The following is a 21523-nucleotide window of genomic DNA, read 5'->3' as shown; positions in this document are numbered from 1 at the left end:
GTAGTGCTGAACGATAACATGACAGGCGAGAGCAGGATACCACTCCGCTGCACCAGAACAGTGGCAGCATCGTTTCCGGGATGCGCATGCTCAGTCCGCCGTCCAATGACAGCTCCGCCAGCTGATCCTCTTCGTTGCTTGGTGATGTGACGGTTCCCGTCCTTACTCCAAAGGGGTCCCGTATCCAGTCTCCTTGTCTCCTGTTCTCCGCTGGGAAAGTCGCAAAACTTTCCCAACATCTTGACAACATGCTGTTTTAACGTATAAAAAAAAGAAATCCGTGTTTATTTGTTGATCAGATTCTGAATCTCGAAATCCGCAAGTCAGTCCTCCTGTTAGAAACGGTAAGCTTCATCTTGAAGGTCATCCACTTTGTCCCTCTGTCCAAATCGATGGTTCCCCCTCCCTTTCTTTGACACGTTGAGCAAATTCAGATGAACTACTCCTCGATGTTATTAATTATCCCAGACACTGGAAGGGAACTGCTCCTCGATGTTATTAATTATCCCAGACACTGGAAGGGAACTGCTCCTCGATGTTATTAATTATCCCAGACACTGGAAGGGAACTGCTCCTCGATGTTATTAATTATCCCAGACACTGGAAGGGAACTGCTCCTCGATGTTATTAATTATCCCAGACACTGGAAGGGAACTGCTCCTCGATGTTATTAATTATCCCAGACACTGGAAGGGAACTGCTCCTCGATGTTATTAATTATCCCAGACACTGGAAGGGAACTGCTCCTCGATGTTATTAATTATCCCAGGCACTGGAAGGGAACTGCTCCTCGATGTTATTAATTATCCCAGACGTGTCTGACATTATCCCAGACCCATGGAAGGGCACTGCTCCACATGTTATTAATTCATCCCAGACACTGCAGTGTGTTGCGCTCTGATATCTAATGTTCCCAGACCTCAGACATGTCCTGGATTCTCCTCATGGTGTCCTCAGACATGTCCTGGATTCTCCTCATGGTGTCCTTAGACATGTCCTGGATTCTCCTCGATGTTGTCCCAGACATGTCCTGGATTCTGCTCCTAGTGGTGTCCCAGACATGTCCTGGATTCTCCTCCTAGTGGTGTCCCAGACATGTCCTGGATTCTCCTTCTTGGTGTCCTCCCATGTCCTGGATTCTCCTTCTCGATGTCCTCATGGTGTCCCAGACATGTCCTGGACATTCCCATCCTAGTGGTGTCCTCAGACATCTGTGGATTCTCCTTCTCAGTGTGTGTCCTCATATCTGGTGTCCTCAGACATGTCCTGGATTCTCCTCCTAGTGGTGTCCTCAGACATGTCCTGGATTCTCCTCCTAGTGGTGTCCTCAGACATGTCCTGGATTCTCCTCCTAGTGGTGTCCTCAGACATGTCCTGGATTCTCCTCCTAGTGGTGTCCTCAGACATGTCCTGGATTCTCCTCCTCATGGTGTCCTCAGACATGTCCTGGATTCTCCTCCTCGTGGTGTCCTCAGACATGTCCTGGATTCTCCTCCTCATGGTGTCCTCAGACATGTCCTGGATTCTCCTTCTCATGGTGTCCTCAGACATGTCCTGGATTCTCCTCCTCATGGTGTCCTCAGACATGTCCTGGATTCTCCTCCTCATGGTGTCCTCAGACATGTCCTGGATTCTCCTTCTCGTGGTGTCCTCAGACATGTCCTGGATTCTCCTTCTCGTGGTGTCCTCAGACATGTCCTGGATTCTCCTCCTCGTGGTGTCCTCAGACATGTCCTGGATTCTCCTCCTCATGGTGTCCTCAGACATGTCCTGGATTCTCCTCCTCATGGTGTCCTCAGACATGTCCTGGATTCTCCTCCTCATGGTGTCCTCAGACATGTCCTGGATTCTCCTCCTCATGGTGTCCTCAGACATGTCCTGGATTCTCCTCCTCGTGGTGTCCTCAGACATGTCCTGGATTCTCCTCCTCGTGGTGTCCTCAGACATGTCCTGGATTCTCCTCCTCGTGGTGTCCTCAGACATGTCCTGGATTCTCCTCCTCGTGGTGTCCTCAGACATGTCCTGGATTCTCCTTCTCGTGGTGTCCTCAGACATGTCCTGGATTCTCCTCCTCGTGGTGTCCTCAGACATGTCCTGGATTCTCCTCCTCGTGGTGTCCTCAGACATGTCCTGGATTCTCCTCCTCGTGGTGTCCTCAGACATGTCCTGGATTCTCCTCCTCGTGGTGTCCTCAGACATGTCCTGGATTCTCCTCCTCGTGGTGTCCTCAGACATGTCCTGGATTCTCCTCCTCATGGTGTCCTCAGACATGTCCTGGATTCTCCTCCTCGTGGTGTCCTCAGACATGTCCTGGATTCTCCTCCTCGTGGTGTCCTCAGACATGTCCTGGATTCTCCTCCTCATGGTGTCCTCAGACATGTCCTGGATTCTCCTCCTCATGGTGTCCTCACATGTCCTGGTTCTTCCTCATGGTGTCCTGGATAGGTGTCCTGATGGTTTTCCTTTGTTGTGTCCTCAGACATGTCCTGATTTCCTCCTCATGGTGTCCTCAGACATGTCCTGGATTCTCCTGATGTGGGCTTTTTGGTGTCCTTATGACATGTCCTGATTCTCCTCCTCATGGTGTCCTCAGACATGTCCTGGTTCTCCTTCTCATGGTGTCCTCTGATGTCTGGTTGTTTTCAGGGTGTCCTTAGATGCATTTCCTGGATTCTCCTTTCAGGTGTCCTCAGAAACATGTCCTGGGACTCTCCGTCCTCGTCAGGTGTCCTCAGACAGCTTGTTCCACCATTGGTGTCCTCAAAAAGACATGTCTGGATTCATTTCCTCATGGCAGTCCTCTGATCTTGTCCTGGATTGGGCTCCTGTGTAACCGTGCCTTTGTGTCTCATGAAAGGTGTTTCCTCATGGTGTCATTGGATAGGTGTATGACTGTGAGATCCTCTGCGCTGATGTGGGCTTTTTTGCACTTGTGTTATGGCCCAGCGCATTGCTATGACTCATGTTCTTCAATGAATCTTGTGAGGCTGGCTTATCATTGTGTCTTGTATTGCTTGGTGTCCAGATGTCTTTTGTTTTGGGAGGGGTTTATTTTAGATGCTTTTGAAGAGGTAGTGTTTCAGGTGTTGTCAGAAACATGGGTGGGACTACACCTGTCCCAACGTCAGGGGAAGCTTGTTCCACCATTGGGGTGTGGGACAAAAAAAGTGCTTCAGCTGAGCTGTCATTGTGCGGGACAAAAAAGAGCAGGCATTTACACAGTCCGATTCTGATCTTGTTCCAATAGTTGGTCTCCTGTGTAACCGCAGCCTTTGTGTCTCAAGAAAAGGTACATTTCTGTGAAGAAAAATGTGTGTTCTTGCTGTGTGGTGTGTGTGTGTGTGTGTGTGTGTGTGTGTGTGTGTGTGTGTGTGTGTGTGTGTGTGTTCAGCTGTGTGTGTGTGTGTGCTTCAGCTGTGTGTGTGTGTGTGCTTCAGCTGTGTGTGTGTGTGTGCTTCAGCTGTGTGTGTGTGTGTGTGTGCTTCAGCTGTGTGTGTGTGTGTGTTCAGCTGTGTGTGTGTGTGTGTGTTCAGCTGTGTGTGTGTGTGTGCTTCAGTGTGTGTGTGTGTGTGCTTCAGCTGTGTGTGTGTGTGTGTGCTGTGTGTGTGTGTTTTGCTTCAGCTGTCTAAAGTTATTTTCTGTCTGTGTTACAGAGCTGTACTTCCTGTCAGAGGGCCCAGAGTCATACCACTACCTGAGTCAGTCTGGCTGTGTGAAGGACAGGAGTCTAGATGACCTGAAGCTATATGATAGTTTTATGGTGAGATTGACTGGTCTATGGGTTATAGCTCTATGGGTTATAGCTCTATGGGTTATAGCTCTGTTTATAGCTCTGTTTTATAGCTCTGTATGGGTTATAGCTCTGTTTTATAGCTCTGTTATAGCTCTATATGGGTTATAGCTCTGTGTTATAGCTCTGTTTTATAGCTCTGTTTTATATAGCTCTGTTTTAGCTCTGTGTTAGCTCTATATGGGTTATAGCTCTGTTTTATAGCTCTGTTATAGCTCTATGGGTTATAGCTCTGTGTTATAGCTCTGTGTTATAGCTCTGTGTTATAGCTCTGTGTTATAGCTCTGTGTTATAGCTCTGTGTTATAGCTCTGTTTTATAGCTCTGTTTTATAGCTCTATATGGGTTATAGCTCTGTTTTATAGCTCTATATGGGTTATAGCTCTGTTTTATAGCTCTGTTTTATATCTCTATGGGTTATAGCTCTGTTATAGCTCTATATGGGTTATAGCTCTGTTTATAGCTCTGTGTTATAGCTCTGTGTTATAGCTCTGTGTTATATCTCTGTGTTATAGCTCTGTGTTATAGCTCTGTGTTATAGCTCTGTGTTATAGCTCTGTGTTATAGCTCTGTGTTATAGCTCTGTTTATAGCTCTGGGTTATAGCTCTGTTATAGCTCTATATGGGTTATAGCTCTATAGCTCTGTTATAGCTCTATATAGGTTATAGCTCTGTTATAGCTCTGTTATAGCTCTGTTATAGCTCTGGGTTATAGCTCTGTTTTATAGCTCTGTTATAGCTCTGTTATAGCTCTGTTATAGCTCTGGGTTATAGCTCTGTTTTATAGCTCTATAGCTCTGTTTTATAGCTCTATGGGTTATAGCTCTGTTATAGCTCTATATGGGTTATAGCTCTGTTATAGCTCTGGGTTATAGCTCTGTTATAGCTCTATGGGTTATAGCTCTGTTATAGCTCTATGGGTTATAGCTCTGTTATATCTATATGGGTTATAGCTCTGTTTTATAGCTCTGTTATAGCTCTGGGTTATAGCTCTGTTTATAGCTCTGTGTTATAGCTCTGTGTTATAGCTCTGTTTATAGCTCTGTGTTATAGCTCTGTGTTATAGCTCTGTTTATAGCTCTGTTTTATAGCTCTGTTTTATAGCTCTGTTATAGCTCTGTGTTATAGCTCTATGTGTTATAGCTCTGTGTTATAGCTCTATATGTTATAGCTCTGTGTTATAGCTCTGTGTTATAGCTCTGTGTTATAGCTCTGTGTTATAGCTCTGTGTTATAGCTCTGTGTTATAGCTCTGTGTTATAGCTCTGTGTTATAGCTCTGTGTTATAGCTCTGTGTTATAGCTCTGTGTTATAGCTCTGTGTTATAGCTCTGTGTTATAGCTCTGTGTTATAGCTCTATATGTTTGTTATAATCCCTTTGGGTTACAGTCTAGGGGGATGGTATAGACCCTGTTTTATAGCTCTAAATGGGTTATAACTGACTGTTTTATAGTCTCTGGTTTTTTATATCTCTAATGGGTTATAGCTCTGTTATAGCTCTGTTAAAGAAACAATAAGTTTCAAAAACACCCTCTAGACTAGCCTACTTATAGCTAACTGTTATAAAAATCTAGTGGGTTATAGTTCTAACTAGTGTATTTAACAAAGTTCACCTATGGGTTATATCTGGGCGACTTGTCTTGGTTTCCCCCTTTTTCCACCAGCAACAAACAAACACCATAACTCAATTATAGGTGATGACAAAGTGCTATGGAGGTGCTTTAAACAAAAAAGAGAGGTTATAGACTCTGTTATAGCTCTGTTACAGAGACCTATAGACATGGCTTTATAGCAGAGATAGCTCTGATTGCTTATAGCTCTGTTATAGAACAAACAACTGATGGGGTTTTTAAACCATGGGATAGCTGTGATTGGGTAGGAAAGCTCTGGAGGAGGTGTATCTAGCTCTGTGGGTTATAGCTCTGATAGCTCTGATTGGGTTATAGCTGATTTTAGCTCTGATATGGGTTATAGCTCTGGATACAGCTCTATGGGTTATAGCTCTGTTTTATAGAGTGTTATAGCTCTGATTTTATCGATATGCAGTGTTATGGCTGAGATTGATAGGTCTTTATAGCTATGTTTTATAGCTCTGTTTTATAGCTCTGAGGGCACCATAACATTATAAACACTACCAGCTCTTGATAGACACAGTTATAGCTCTGGTTAACATAGCTCTGTATTATAGCTCTCTGAGGAGGAGTGCTTATAGCTCTGTTTTATAGCTCTATATGTTATAGCTCTGTTTTATAGCTCTGATTCATTATAGATCTAGGATCAGGTTATAATCTATGTTTTATAGCTCTAGGATAGCTCCCCTGTTCCATTATAGCTCTGTTATGATCTATAGCTCTCCATGTGTTATAGCTCTGTGTTATAGCTCTGTTTATATGATCTGTGTTATAGCTGATTCTGTGATCTAGGATAGCTCTGTAATCTGCTATTCATTATGATGTATAGGTCTCTATCCATGTTATAGCTCTGTTTTATAGCTCTATATGTTATAGCTCTGTTTCATATGTTATAGCTCTGTGTTATAGCTCTGTGTTATAGCTCTGTGTCTGTTATAGCTCTATGGTTATAGCTCTATCCATGTTTTATAGCTCTATATGTTTTATAGCTCTGTTTTATAGCTCTGTGTTATAGCTCCATGTATGTTTTATAGCTCTGTTTTATAGCTCTGTTTTATTAGCTCTGTTTTATAGCTCTGTTTTATAGCTCTGTTTTATAGCTCTCTCCATGTTATAGCTCTATATGTTATAGCTCTAATGTTCTAGTTTCATTATGATTATAGCTCTATGTTATTCATTATGATCTAGGATCAGGTCTCTATGTTATGAGCTCTGTGTTATAGCCTCTGTGTTATAGCTCTGTTTTATAGCTCTGTGTTATAGCTCTGTGTTATAGCTCTATATGTTTTATAGCTCTAGGATCAGGTTATAACTCTGATTCATTTTTATAGGTCCCTCTCCATGTATCTGATTTATTATGAATCAGGTCCCTCTTGGCCCGACAGTCTAGGGGGATGGTAATGAGACCCCTCTCTCCATGTAAACTGATTTAAATTATAATTGTGACAAAATCCCTCTCTCCAGTGGTCTGTTTCAACCACGATCTACAGAAATCTACCGTCCCCTCTCTCCAGGTTTGATTATTAACACGATCAGGTCCCCTGGATGTGGTCTGATTCATTATGATCTGGCTGGACCCAAGGAAAGAAACAATTCATTATGATCTAGGACACCCCTAAGCTCCATGTGGTCTGATTCATTAACAATCAGGTCCTAACTAACCAAAAATACAGTTTCATTATGATCTAGGATCAGTTCTAACTAGTGTATTTAACAAAGTTCACCTAGGGTAGTGTATGCCCATGGGTCTGATTCATTGGATCTTCAGGTCCCTCCTTCCATGTGGTCTGCAAACAAACAAACACCATAACCAAAAATCAATACCCCTCTCCATGTGGTCTGACAAAGTGCTAGGAGGTCCCCTCTTCCAAAAGTGGTCTGACACATTATGATCTAGGAAACAGGTCCTCCAGACATGGCTGATTCACAGAGAGATCTGGATAGGGTCCCCGTCTGAAATCTGAGCATTATGATCTAGAACAAACCCCTCTCCCATGGGTTTTCATTAAACCATGGGAAGGTCCCTCTCCATTGGGTAGAAACAGGAGGATCAGTGTCCCTCTTCTGTGGTCTGATTGATGATCTATTGAATTGATTCATTGATTGGGGATCAATGTTTTCCCTCTCTCCATGTGGTCTGATTCATTATGATCTAGGATCAGGTCCACACAGGATGATTCATTATGATCTAGGATTAGGTCCCTCTCTCCATGTGGTCTGATTCATTATGATCTAGGATAGGGTCCCACACCATGTAATCTGATTCATTATGATCTAGGATCAGGTCCCTCCTCTCCATGTAATCTGATTTATTATGATCTAGGATCAGGTCCCCTCTCTCAATGTGGTCTGTTTCATTATGATCTAGGATCAGGTCCCTCCTCTCCATGTGGTCTGTTTCATTATGATCTAGGATCAGGTCCCACTCCATGTGGTCTGTTTCATTATGATCTACATCACCCCTCTCTCCATGTGGTCTGATTCATTATGATCTACATACCCACACCACAATCTGATTCACACATCTACAGGTCCCTCCTCTCCATGGATTCATTATGATCTAATCAATCCCTTATATGAGGTCTGTTTGAATGATCTAGGATCAGGTCCCTCCTATGATGACCTGATTCATTATGATCAGTGTTCTGGGTGAGATTGATCTGGTCTGTATGTGGTCTGTTTCATTATGACAACAGGCTCTACCTTATCATGCCACCAGGATCAGGTCCCCTCTCTCCATAATCATTTATAATCTAGGATCAGGTCCCCTCTCCATGTGGTCCGTTTCATTATGATCTAGGATCAGGTCCCCTCTATGAGCTCTGCAAACATGTAAATCATCCCTCTCTCCATGTGGTCTGATTCATTCAACAACATTCCCCTCTGATGGATCTGATTCATTATGATCTAGGATCAGGTCCTCTCTCCATGTGGTCTGATTCATTATGATCTAGGATCAGGTCCCCTCTCTCCATGTAATCTGATTTATTATGATCTAGGATCAGGTCCCCTCTCCCATGTAATCTGATTTATTATGATCTAGGATCAGGTCCCTCTCTCATGTGGTCTGTTTCATTATGATCTAGGATCAGGTCCCCTCTCTCCATGTGGTCTGATTCATTATGATCTAGGATCAGGTACCCTCTCCATGTGGTCTGATTCATTATGATCTAGGATCAGGTCCCTCTCCATGTGGTCTGATTCATTATGATCTAGGATCAGGTCCCCTCTCCATGTGGTCTGATTCATTATGATCTAGGATCAGGTCCCCTCTCTCCATGTGGTCTGATTCATTATGATCTAGGATCAGGTCCCTCTCCATGTGGTCTGATTTATTATGATCTAGGATCAGGTCCCCTCTCCATGTGGTCCGTTTCATTATGATCTAGGATCAGGTCCCTCCATGTGGTCTGATTCATTATGATCTAGGATCAGGTCCCTCCATGTGGTCTGATTTATTATGATCTAGGATCAGATCCCCTCTCTCCATGTGGTCTGTTTCATTATGATCTAGGATCAGGTCCCCTCTCCATGTGATCTGATTCATTATGATCTAGGATCAGGTCCCCTCTCCATGTGATCTGATTCATTATGATCTAGGATCAGGTCCCCTCTCCATGTGGTCTGATTCATTATGATCTAGGATAGGGTCCCCCGGTCATGTAATCTGATTCATTATGATCTAGGATCAGGTCCCTCCTCTCCATGTGGTCTGATTCATTATGATCTAGGATCAGGTCCCTCCTCTCCATGTGGTCTGTTTCATTATGATCTAGGATCAGGTACCCTCTCCATGTGGTCTGATTCATTATGATCTAGGATCAGGTCCCTCTCCATGTGGTCTGATTCATTATGATCTAGGATCAGGTCCCTCCTCTCCATGTGGTCTGTTTCATTATGATCTAGGATCAGGTCCCCTCTCTCCATGTGGTCTGATTATTTATGATCTAGGATCAGGTCCCCTCTCCATGTGGTCTGATTCATTATGATCTAGGTTTCAGGTCCCCTCTCTCCATGTGGTCTGATTCATTATGATCTAGGATCAGGTCCCTCCTCTCCATGTGGTCTGATTCATTATGATCTAGGATAGGGTCCCCCGTCCATGTAATCTGATTCATTATGATCTAGGATCAGGTCCCCTCTCTCCATGTGGTCTGATTCATTATGATCTAGGATCAGGTCCCCTCTCTCCATGTGGTCTGATTCATTATGATCTAGGATCAGGTCCCTCCTCTCCATGTGGTCTGATTCATTATGATCTAGGATAGGGTCCCCCGTCCATGTAATCTGATTCATTATGATCTAGGATCAGGTCCCCTCTCTCCATGTGGTCTGATTCATTATGATCTAGGATCAGGTCCCCTCTCTCCATGTGGTCTGATTCATTATGATCTAGGATTAGGTCCCCTCTCTCCATGTGGTCTGATTCATTATGATCTAGGATAGGGTCCCCCGGCCATGTAATCTGATTCATTATGATCTAGGATCAGGTCCCTCCTCTCCATGTAATCTGATTTATTATGATCTAGGATCAGGTCCCCTCTCTCAATGTGGTCTGTTTCATTATGATCTAGGATCAGGTCCCTCCTCTCCATGTGGTCTGTTTCATTATGATCTAGGATCAGGTCCCCTCTCCATGTGGTCTGTTTCATTATGATCTAGGATCAGGTCCCCTCTCTCCATGTGGTCTGATTCATTATGATCTAGGATAGGGTCCCCTGTCCATGTAATCTGATTCATTATGATCTAGGTTTCAGGTCCCTCCTCTCCATGTGGTCTGATTCATTATGATCTAGGATCAGGTCCCTCCTCTCCATGTGGTCTGTTTCATTATGATCTAGGATCAGGTCCCTCCTCTCCATGTGGTCTGATTCATTATGATCTAGGATCAGGTCCCTCCTCTCCATGTGGTCTGTTTCATTATGATCTAGGATCAGGTCCCCTCTCTCCATGTGGTCTGTTTCATTATGATCTAGGAACAGGTCCCCTCTCCATGTGGTCTGATTCATTATGATCTAGGATCAGGTCCCCTCTCTCCATGTAATCTGATTTATTATGATCTAGGATCAGGTCCCCTCTCCATGTGGTCCGTTTCATTATGATCTAGGATCAGGTCCCCTCTCTCCATGTGGTCTGATTCATTATGATCTAGGATCAGGTCCCTCTCTCCATGTGGTCTGATTCATTATGATCTAGGATCAGGTCCCCTCTCCATGTGATCTGATTCATTATGATCTAGGATCAGGTCCCCTCTCTCCATGTGGTCTGATTCATTATGATCTAGGATAGGGTCCCCCGGCCATGTAATCTGATTCATTATGATCTAGGATCAGGTCCCCTCTCTCCATGTGGTCTGATTCATTATGATCTAGGATCAGGTACCCTCTCCATGTGGTCTGATTCATTATGATCTAGGATCAGGTCCCTCTCCATGTGGTCTGATTCATTATGATCTAGGATCAGGTCCCTCTCCATGTGGTCTGATTCATTATGATCTAGGATCAGGTCCCTCCTCTCCATGTGGTCTGTTCATTATGATCTAGGATCAGGTCCCCTCTCTCCATGTGGTCTGATTCATTATGATCTAGGATCAGGTCCCCTCTCTCCATGTGGTCTGATTCATTATGATCTAGGATCAGGTCCCTCTCTCCATGTGGTCCATGATCTAGGTCTGATTAATCTGATTCATTATGATCTAGGATCAGGTCCCTCCTCTCCATGTGGTCTGTTTCATTATGATCTAGGATCAGGTACCCTCTCCATGTGGTCTGATTCATTATGATCTAGGATCAGGTCCCCTCTCTCCATGTGGTCTGATTCATTATGATCTAGGATCAGGTCCCCTCTCTCCATGTGGTCTGATTCATTATGATCTAGGATCAGGTCCCCTCTCTCCATGTGGTCTGTTTCATTATGATCTAGGATCAGGTCCCCTCTCCATGTGGTCTGTTTCATTATGATCTAGGATCAGGTCCCCTCTCTCCATGTGGTCTGATTCATTATGATCTAGGATAGGTCCCCCTGCCATGTAATCTGATTCATTATGATCTAGGATCAGGTCCCTCCTCTCCATGTAATCTGATTTTATTATGATCTAGGATCAGGTCCCCTCTCTCCATGTGGTCTGATTCATTATGATATAGGATCAGGTCCCTCCTCTCCATGTGGTCTGTTTCATTATGATCTAGGATCAGGTCCCTCCTCTCCATGTGGTCTGATTCATTATGATCTAGGATCAGGTCCCCTCTCCATGTAATCTGATTTATTATGATCTAGGATCAGGTCCCCTCTCTCATGTGGTCTGATTCATTATGATCTAGGATCAGGTCCCCTCTCCATGTGGTCTGATTCATTATGATCTAGGATCAGGTCCCCTCTCTCCATGTAATCTGATTCATTATGATCTAGGATCAGGTCCCCTCTCTCATGTGGTCTGATTCATTATGATCTAGGATCAGGTCCCTCCTCTCCATGTGGTCTGTTTCATTATGATCTAGGATCAGGTCCCTCCTCTCCATGTGGTCTGATTCATTATGATCTAGGATCAGGTCCCCTCTCTCCATGTAATCTGATATATTATGATCTAGGATCAGGTCCCCTCTCCATGTGGTCTGATTCATTATGATCTAGGATCAGGTCCCCTCTCTCCATGTAATCTGATTCATTATGATCTAGGATCAGATCCCCTCTCTCAATGTGGTCTGTTTCATTATGATCTAGGATCAGGTCCCTCTCTCCATGTGGTCTGATTCATTATGATCTAGGATCAGGTACCCTCTCCATGTGGTCTGATTCATTATGATCTAGGATCAGGTCCCTCTCCATGTGGTCTGATTCATTATGATCTAGGATCAGGTCCCCTCTCCATGTGGTCTGATTCATTATGATCTAGGATCAGGTCCCCTCTCTCCATGTAATCTGATTTATTATGATCTAGGATCAGGTCCCCTCTCCATGTGGTCTATTATGATCTAGGATCAGGTCCCCTCTCTCCATGTGGTCTGTTTCATTATGATCTAGGATCAGGTCCCTCTCCATGTGGTCTGATTCATTATGATCTAGGATCAGGTCCCCTCTCTGTGGTCTGATTCCATGTGGTCTGATTCATTATGATCTAGGATCAGGTCCCTCCTCTCCATGTGGTCTGATTCATTATGATCTAGGATAGGGTCCCCTCTCTTCATGTAATCTGATATATTATGATCTAGGATCAGGTCCCCTCTCCATGTGGTCTGATTAATTATGATCTAGGATCAGGTCCCCCCCTCCATGTAATCTGATTTATTATGATCTAGGATCAGGTCCCCTCTCTCAATGTGGTCTGATTCATTATGATCTAGGATCAGGTACCCTCTCCATGTGGTCTGATTCATTATGATCTAGGATCAGGTACCCTCTCCATGTGGTCTGATTCATTATGATCTAGGATCAGGTCCCTCTCCATGTGGTCTGTTTCATTATGATCTAGGATCAGGTCCCTCCTCTCCATGTGGTCTGTTTCATTATGATCTAGGATCAGGTCCCCTCTCTCCATGTGGTCTGATTCATTATGATCTAGGATCAGGTCCCCTCTCTCCATGTGGTCTGATTCATTATGATCTAGGATCAGGTCCCCTCTCTCCATGTGGTCTGATTCATTATGATCTAGGATCAGGTCCCTCTCCATGTGGTCTGATTCATTATGATCTAGGATCAGGTCCCTCTCTCCATGTGGTCTGTTTCATTATGATCTAGGATCAGGTCCCCTCTCTCCATGTGGTCTGATTCATTATGATCTAGGATCAGGTCCCCTCTCTCCATGTGGTCTGATTCATTATGATCTAGGATCAGGTCCCCTCTCTCCATGTGGTCTGATTCATTATGATCTAGGTTTCAGGTCCCCTCTCTCCATGTGGTCTGATTCATTATGATCTAGGATCAGGTCCCTCCTCTCCATGTGGTCTGATTCATTATGATCTAGGATCAGGTCCCTCTCCATGTGGTCTGATTCATTATGATCTAGGATCAGGTCCCCTCCATGTGGTCTGATTCATTATGATCTAGGATCAGGTACCCTCTCCATGTGGTCTGTTTCATTATGATCTAGGATCAGGTCCCCTCTCCATGTGGTCTGTTTCATTATGATCTAGGATCAGGTCCCCTCTCTCCATGTGGTCTGATTCATTATGATCTAGGATAGGGTCCCCCGTCCATGTAATCTGATTCATTATGATCTAGGTTTCAGGTCCCTCCTCTCCATGTGGTCTGATTCATTATGATCTAGGATCAGGTCCCTCCTCTCCATGTGGTCTGTTTCATTATGATCTAGGATCAGGTCCCTCCTCTCCATGTGGTCTGATTCATTATGATCTAGGATCAGGTCCCTCCTCTCCATGTGGTCTGTTTCATTATGATCTAGGATCAGGTCCCTCCTCTCCATGTGGTCTGTTTCATTATGATCTAGGATCAGGTCCCCTCTCTCCATGTGGTCTGTTTCATTATGATCTAGGATCAGGTCCCCTCTCCATGTGGTCTGATTCATTATGATCTAGGATCAGGTCCCCTCTCTCCATGTAATCTGATTTATTATGATCTAGGATCAGGTCCCCTCTCCATGTGGTCTGTTTCATTATGATCTAGGATCAGGTCCCTCTCCATGTGGTCTGATTCATTATGATCTAGGATCAGGTCCCCTCTCTCCATGTGGTCTGTTTCATTATGATCTAGGATCAGGTCCCCTCTCTCCATGTGGTCTGTTTCATTATGATCTAGGATCAGGTCCCTCCTCTCCATGTGGTCTGATTCATTATGATCTAGGATAGGGTCCCCTCTCTTCATGTAATCTGATATATTATGATCTAGGATCAGGTCCCCTCTCCATGTGGTCTGATTCATTATGATCTAGGATCAGGTCCCCCTCTCCATGTAATCTGATTTATTATGATCTAGGATCAGGTCCCCTCTCCATGTGGTCTGATTCATTATGATCTAGGATCAGGTCCCCTCTCTCCATGTGGTCTGATTCATTATGATCTAGGATCAGGTACCCTCTCCATGGGTCTGATTCATTATGATCTAGGATCAGGTCCCTCTCCATGTGGTCTGATTCATTATGATCTAGGATCAGGTCCCCTCTCCATGTGGTCTGATTCATTATGATCTAGGATCAGGTCCCTCCTCTCCATGTGGTCTGTTTCATTATGATCTAGGATCAGGTCCCCCTCTCCATGTGGTCTGTTTCATTATGATCTAGGATCAGGTCCCCTCTCTCCATGTGGTCTGATTCATTATGATCTAGGATCAGGTCCCCTCTCTCCATGTGGTCTGATTCATTATGATCTAGGATCAGGTCCCTCCTCTCCATGTGGTCTGTTTCATTATGATCTAGGATCAGGTCCCTCTCCATGTGGTCTGATTCATTATGATCTAGGATCAGGTCCCTCTCCATGTGGTCTGATTCATTATGATCTAGGATCAGGTCCCCTCTCCATGTGGTCTGATTCATTATGATCTAGGATCAGGTCCCTCCTCTCCATGTGGTCTGTTTCATTATGATCTAGGATCAGGTCCCCTCTCTCCATGTGGTCTGATTCATTATGATCTAGGATCAGGTCCCTCTCCATGTGGTCCATGTAGGATCTGATGTGGTCTGATTCATTATGATCTAGGATCAGGTTCCCTCTCTCCATGTAATCTGATTTATTATGATCTAGGATCAGGTCCCCTCTCCATGTGGTCTGTTTCATTATGATCTAGGATCAGGTCCCTCTCCCATGTGGTCTGATTCATTATGATCTAGGATCAGGTCCCCTCTCTCCATGTGGTCTGTTTCATTATGATCTAGGATCAGGTCCCCTCTCCATGTGGTCTGATTCATTATGATCTAGGATCAGGTCCCCTCTCTCCATGTGGTCTGATTCATTATGATCTAGGATCAGGTCCCTCTCCATGTGGTCTGATTCATTATGATCTAGGATCAGGTCCCTCTCCATGTGGTCTGATTCATGATTCCCCTCTCCATTATTCATTATGATCTAGGATCAGGTCCCCTCTCTCCATGTGGTCTGATTCATTATGATCTAGGATCAGGTCCCTCCTCTCCATGTGGTCTGTTTCATTATGATCTAGGATCAGGTCCCTCCTCTCCATGTGGTCTGATTCATTATGATCTAGGATCAGGTCCCCTCTCTTCATGTAATCTGATATATTATGATCTAGGATCAGGTCCCCTCTCCATGTGGTCTGATTCATTATGATCTAGGATCAGGTCCCCTCCATGTAATCTGATTTATTATGATCTAGGATCAGGTCCCTCTCCAATGTGGTCTGTTTCATTATGATCCCCCTCTCTCCATGTGGTCTGATTCATTATGATCTAGGATCAGGTCCCCTCTCCATGTGGTCTGATTCATTATGATCTAGGATCAGGTCCCCTCTCCATGTGGTCTGATTCATTATGATCTAGGATCAGGTCCCTCTCCCATGTGGTCTGATTCATTATGATCTAGGATCAGGTCCCTCTCCCATGTGGTCTGATTCATTATGATCTAGGATCAGGTCCCCTCTCCATGTGGTCTGTTTCATTATGATCTAGGATCAGGTCCCTCTCTCCATGTAATCTGATTCATTATGATCTAGGATCAGGTCCCCTCTCCATGTGGTCTGATTCATTATGATCTAGGATCAGGTCCCTCTCTCCATGTGGTCTGATTCATTATGATCTAGGATCAGGTCCCCTCTCTCATGTGGTCTGATTCATTATGATCTAGGATCAGGTCCATCTCCATGTGGTCTGATTCATTATGATCTAGGATCAGGTCCCCTCTCCATGTGGTCTGATTCATTATGATCTAGGATCAGGTCCCCTCTCTCAATGTGGTCTGTTTCATTATGATCTAGGATCAGGTCCCCTCTCTCCATGTGGTCTGATTCATTATGATCTAGGATCAGGTCCCCTCTCCATGTGGTCTGATACATTATGATCTAGGATCAGGTCCCCTCTCTCAATGTGGTCTGTTTCATTATGATCTAGGATCAGGTCCCTCCTCTCCATGTGGTCTGATTCATTATGATCTAGGATCAGGTCCCCTCTCTCCATGTGGTCTGATTCATTATGATCTAGGATAGGGTCTCCCTGCCATGTAATCTGATTCATTATGATCTAGGATCAGGTCCCTCTCCATGTGGTCTGATTCATTATGATCTAGGATCAGGTCCCCTCTCCATGTGGTCTGATTCATTATGATCTAGGTTTCAGGTCCCCTCTCTCCATGTGGTCTGATTCATTATGATCTAGGATCAGGTCCCTCCTCTCCATGTGGTCTGTTTCATTATGATCTAGGATCAGGTCCCTCCTCTCCATGTGGTCTGATTCATTATGATCTAGGATAGGGTCCCCTCTCTTCATGTAATCTGATATATTATGATCTAGGATCAGGTCCCCTCTCCATGTGGTCTGATTCATTATGATCTAGGATCAGGTCCCCTCCATGTAATCTGATTTATTATGATCTAGGATCAGGTCCCCTCTCTCAATGTGGTCTGTTTCATTATGATCTAGGATCAGGTCCCCTCTCTCCATGTGGTCTGATTCATTATGATCTAGGATCAGGTCCCCTCTCTCCATGTGGTCTGATTCATTATGATCTAGGATCAGGTACCCTCTCCATGTGGTCTGATTCATTATGATCTAGGATCAGGTCCCTCTCCATGTGGTCTGATTCATTATGATCTAGGATCAGGTCCCCTCTCCATGTGGTCTGATTCATTATGATCTAGGATCAGGTCCCTCTCTCCATGTGGTCTGTTTCATTATGATCTAGGATCAGGTCCCCTCTCTCCATGTAATCTGATTCATTATGATCTAGGATCAGGTCCCTCTCCATGTGGTCTGATTCATTATGATCTAGGATCAGGTCCTCTCTCCATGTGGTCTGATTCATTATGATCTAGGATCAGGTCCCCTCTCTCCATGTGGTCTGATTCATTATGATCTAGGATCAGGTCCCCTCTCCATGTGGTCTGTTTCATTATGATCTAGGATCAGGTCCCTCTCCATGTGGTCTGATTCATTATGATCTAGGATCAGGTCCCTCCTCTCCATGTGGTCTGTTTCATTATGATCTAGGATCAGGTCCCCTCTCCATGTGGTCTGATTCATTATGATCTAGGATCAGGTCCCCTCTCTCCATGTGGTCTGATTCATTATGATCTAGGATCAGGTCCCCTCTCTCATGTGGTCTGATTCATTATGATCTAGGATCAGGTCCCCTCTCCATGTAATCTGATTCATTATGATCTAGGATCAGGTCCCTCCTCTCCATGTGGTCTGATTCATTATGATCTAGGATCAGGTCCCTCCTCTCCATGTGGTCTGATTCATTATGATCTAGGATCAGGTCCCCTCTCTCCATGTGGTCTGATTCATTATGATCTAGGATCAGGTCCCTCTCCATGTGGTCTGATTCATTATGATCTAGGATCAGGTCCCTCTCCATGTGGTCTGATTCATTATGATCTAGGATCAGGTCCCTCTCCATGTGGTCTGATTCATTATGATCTAGGATCAGGTCCCTCCTCTCCATGTGGTCTGTTTCATTATGATCTAGGATCAGGTCCCCTCTCTCCATGTGGTCTGATTCATTATGATCTAGGATCAGGTCCCCTCTCCATGTGGTCTGATTCATTATGATCTAGGATTCAGGTCCCCTCTCTCCATGTGGTCTGATTCATTATGATCTAGGATCAGGTCGCCTCTCTCCATGTAATCTGATATATTATGATCTAGGATCAGGTCCCCTCTCCATGTGGTCTGATTCATTATGATCTAGGATCAGGTCCCCTCTCTCCATGTGGTCTGATTCATTATGATCTAGGATCAGGTCCCCTCTCTCATGTGGTCTGATTCATTATGATCTAGGATCAGGTCCCTCTCCATGTGGTCTGATTCATTATGATCTAGGATCAGGTCCCCTCTCTCCATGTGGTCTGATTCATTATGATCTAGGATCAGGTCCCTCTCTCCATGTGGTCTGTTTCATTATGATCTAGGTCAGGTCCCCTCTTTCCATGTGGTCTGATTCATTATGATCTAGGATCAGGTCCCCTCTCTCCATGTGGTCTGATTCATTATGATCTAGGATCAGGTCCCCTCTCCATGTGGTCTGTTTCATTATGATCTAGGATCAGGTCCCCTCTCTCCATGTGGTCTGATTCATTATGATCTAGGATCAGGGTCCCCTCTCCATGTGGTCTGATTCATTATGATCTAGGATCAGGTCCCCTCTCCATGTGGTCTGATTTTATTATGATCTAGGATCAGGTCCCCTCTCTCCATGTGGTCTGATTCATTATGATCTAGGATCAGGTCCCTCCTCTCCATGTGGTCTGTTTCATTATGATCTAGGATCAGGTCCTCCTCTCCATGTGGTCTGATTCATTATGATCTAGGATAGGGTCCCCTCTCATGTAATCTGATTCATTATGATCTAGGATCAGGTCCCCTCTCCATGTGATTTGATTCATTATGATCTAGGATCAGGTCCCCTCTCCATGTGGTCTGATTCATTATGATCTAGGATCAGGTCCCCTCTCTCCATGTGGTCTGATTCATTATGATCTAGGATCAGGTCCCCTCTCTCCATGTGATCTGATTCATTATGATCTAGGATCAGGTCCCCTCTCCATGTGGTCTGATTCATTATGATCTAAGATAGGGTCCCCCGTCCATGTAATCTGATTCATTATGATCTAGGATCAGGTCCCCTCTCTCCATGTGATTTGATTCATTATGATCTAGGATCAGGTCCCCTCTCCATGTGGTCTGATTCATTATGATCTAGGATCAGGTCCCCTCTCTCCATGTAATCTGATTCATTATGATCTAGGATCAGGTACCCTCTCCATGTGGTCTGATTCATTATGATCTAGGATCAGGTCCCTCTCCATGTGGTCTGATTCATTATGATCTAGGATCAGGTCCCCTCTCCATGTGGTCTGATTCATTATGATCTAGGATCAGGTCCCTCCTCTCCATGTGGTCTGTTTCATTATGATCTAGGATCAGGTCCCCTCTCCATGTGGTCTGTTTCATTATGATCTAGGATCAGGTCCCCTCTCTCCATGTGGTCTGATTCATTATGATCTAGGATAGGGTCCCCCTCCATGTAATCTGATTCATTATGATCTAGGTCAGGTCCCTCCTCTCCATGTGGTCTGATTCATTATGATCTAGGATCAGGTCCCTCCTCTCCATGTGGTCTGTTTCATTATGATCTAGGATCAGGTCCCTCCTCTCCATGTGGTCTGATTCATTATGATCTAGGATCAGGTCCCTCCTCTCCATGTGGTCTGTTTCATTATGATCTAGGATCAGGTCCCCTCTCTCCATGTGGTCTGTTTCATTATGATCTAGGATCAGGTCCCCTCTCCATGTGGTCTGATTCATTATGATCTAGGATCAGGTCCCCTCTCTCCATGTAATCTGATTTATTATGATCTAGGATCAGGTCCCCTCTCCATGTGGTCTGTTTCATTATGATCTAGGATCAGGTCCCTCTCCATGTGGTCTGATTCATTATGATCTAGGATCAGGTCCCCTCTCTCCATGTGGTCTGTTTCATTATGATCTAGGATCAGGTCCCCTCTCCATGTGATCTGATTCATTATGATCTAGGATCAGGTCCCCTCTCTCCATGTGGTCTGATTCATTATGATCTAGGATCAGGTCCCTCCCTCCATGTGGTCTGATTCATTATGATCTAGGATCAGGTCCCCTCTCTCCATGTGGTCTGATTCATTATGATCTAGGATCAGGTCCCCTCTCTCCATGTGGTCTGATTCATTATGATCTAGGATCAGGTCCCTCCTCTCCATGTGGTCTGTTTCATTATGATCTAGGATCAGGTCCCTCCTCTCCATGTGGTCTGATTCATTATGATCTAGGATCAGGTCCCCTCTCTTCATGTAATCTGATGATCTAGGATCAGGTCCCCTCTCCATGTGGTCTGATTCATTATGATCTAGGATCAGGTCCCCTCTCCATGTAATCTGATTTATTATGATCTAGGATCAGGTCCCTCTCCATGTGGTCTGTTTCATTATGATCTAGGATCAGGTCCCTCTCTCCATGTGGTCTGATTCATTATGATCTAGGATCAGGTCCCCTCTCTCCATGTGGTCTGATTCATTATGATCTAGGATCAGGTCCCCTCCATGTGGTCTGATTCATTATGATCTAGGATCAGGTCCCTCTCCATGTGGTCTGATTCATTATGATCTAGGATCAGGTCCCCTCTCCATGTGGTCTGATTCATTATGATCTAGGATCAGGTCCCTCTCTCCATGTGGTCTGTTTCATTATGATCTAGGATCAGGTCCCTCTCTCCATGTAATCTGATTCATTATGATCTAGGATCAGGTCCCTCCTCTCCATGTGGTCTGTTTCATTATGATCTAGGATCAGGTCCCCTCCTCTCCATGTGGTCTGATTCATTATGATCTAAGATCAGGGTCCCCCTCTCCATGTAATCTGATTCATTATGATCTAGGATCAGGTCCCCTCTCTCCATGTGATTTGATTCATTATGATCTAGGATCAGGTCCCCTCTCCATGTGGTCTGATTCATTATGATCTAGGATCAGGTCCCCTCTCTCCATGTAATCTGATTCATTATGATCTAGGATCAGGTCCCCTCTCTCCATGTGATTTGATTCATTATGATCTAGGATCAGGTCCCCTCTCCATGTGGTCTGATTCATTATGATCTAGGATCAGGTCCCCTCTCTCCATGTGGTCTGATTCATTATGATCTAGGATCAGGTCCCCTCTCTCCATGTAATCTGATTTATTATGATCTAGGATCAGAACCCCTCTCTCAATGTGGTCTGTTTCATTATGATCTAGGATCAGGTCCCCTCTCTCCATGTGGTCTGATTCATTATGATCTAGGATCAGGTCCCTCTCTCCATGTGATCTGATTCATTATGATCTAGGATCAGGTCCCTCTCCATGTGGTCTGATTCATTATGATCTAGGATCAGGTCCCCTCTCCATGTGGTCTGATTCATTATGATCTAGGATCAGGTCCCCTCTCTCCATGTAATCTGATTTATTATGATCTAGGA

At 44.6% G+C, this 21523-nt stretch overlaps 1 protein-coding gene across 1 annotated transcript in view; it reads left to right on the top strand.

Annotated features, from left to right (window-relative positions):
* The window catches only part of LOC123993217 (unconventional myosin-X-like), a 249611-nt gene that overhangs the window by 59637 nt on the left and 168451 nt on the right, over positions 1 to 21523 (top strand). The window contains 1 exon segment of the mRNA XM_046295154.1: positions 3654 to 3760. Within this exon segment, the coding sequence (XP_046151110.1) occupies positions 3654 to 3760 (107 nt within the window).

Source organism: Oncorhynchus gorbuscha, linkage group LG01, assembly GCF_021184085.1.
Source record: "Oncorhynchus gorbuscha isolate QuinsamMale2020 ecotype Even-year linkage group LG01, OgorEven_v1.0, whole genome shotgun sequence".
NCBI classification, from domain to species: Eukaryota; Metazoa; Chordata; class Actinopteri; order Salmoniformes; family Salmonidae; genus Oncorhynchus; species Oncorhynchus gorbuscha.
This window is presented reverse-complemented; position numbering and strand designations above follow the sequence as displayed.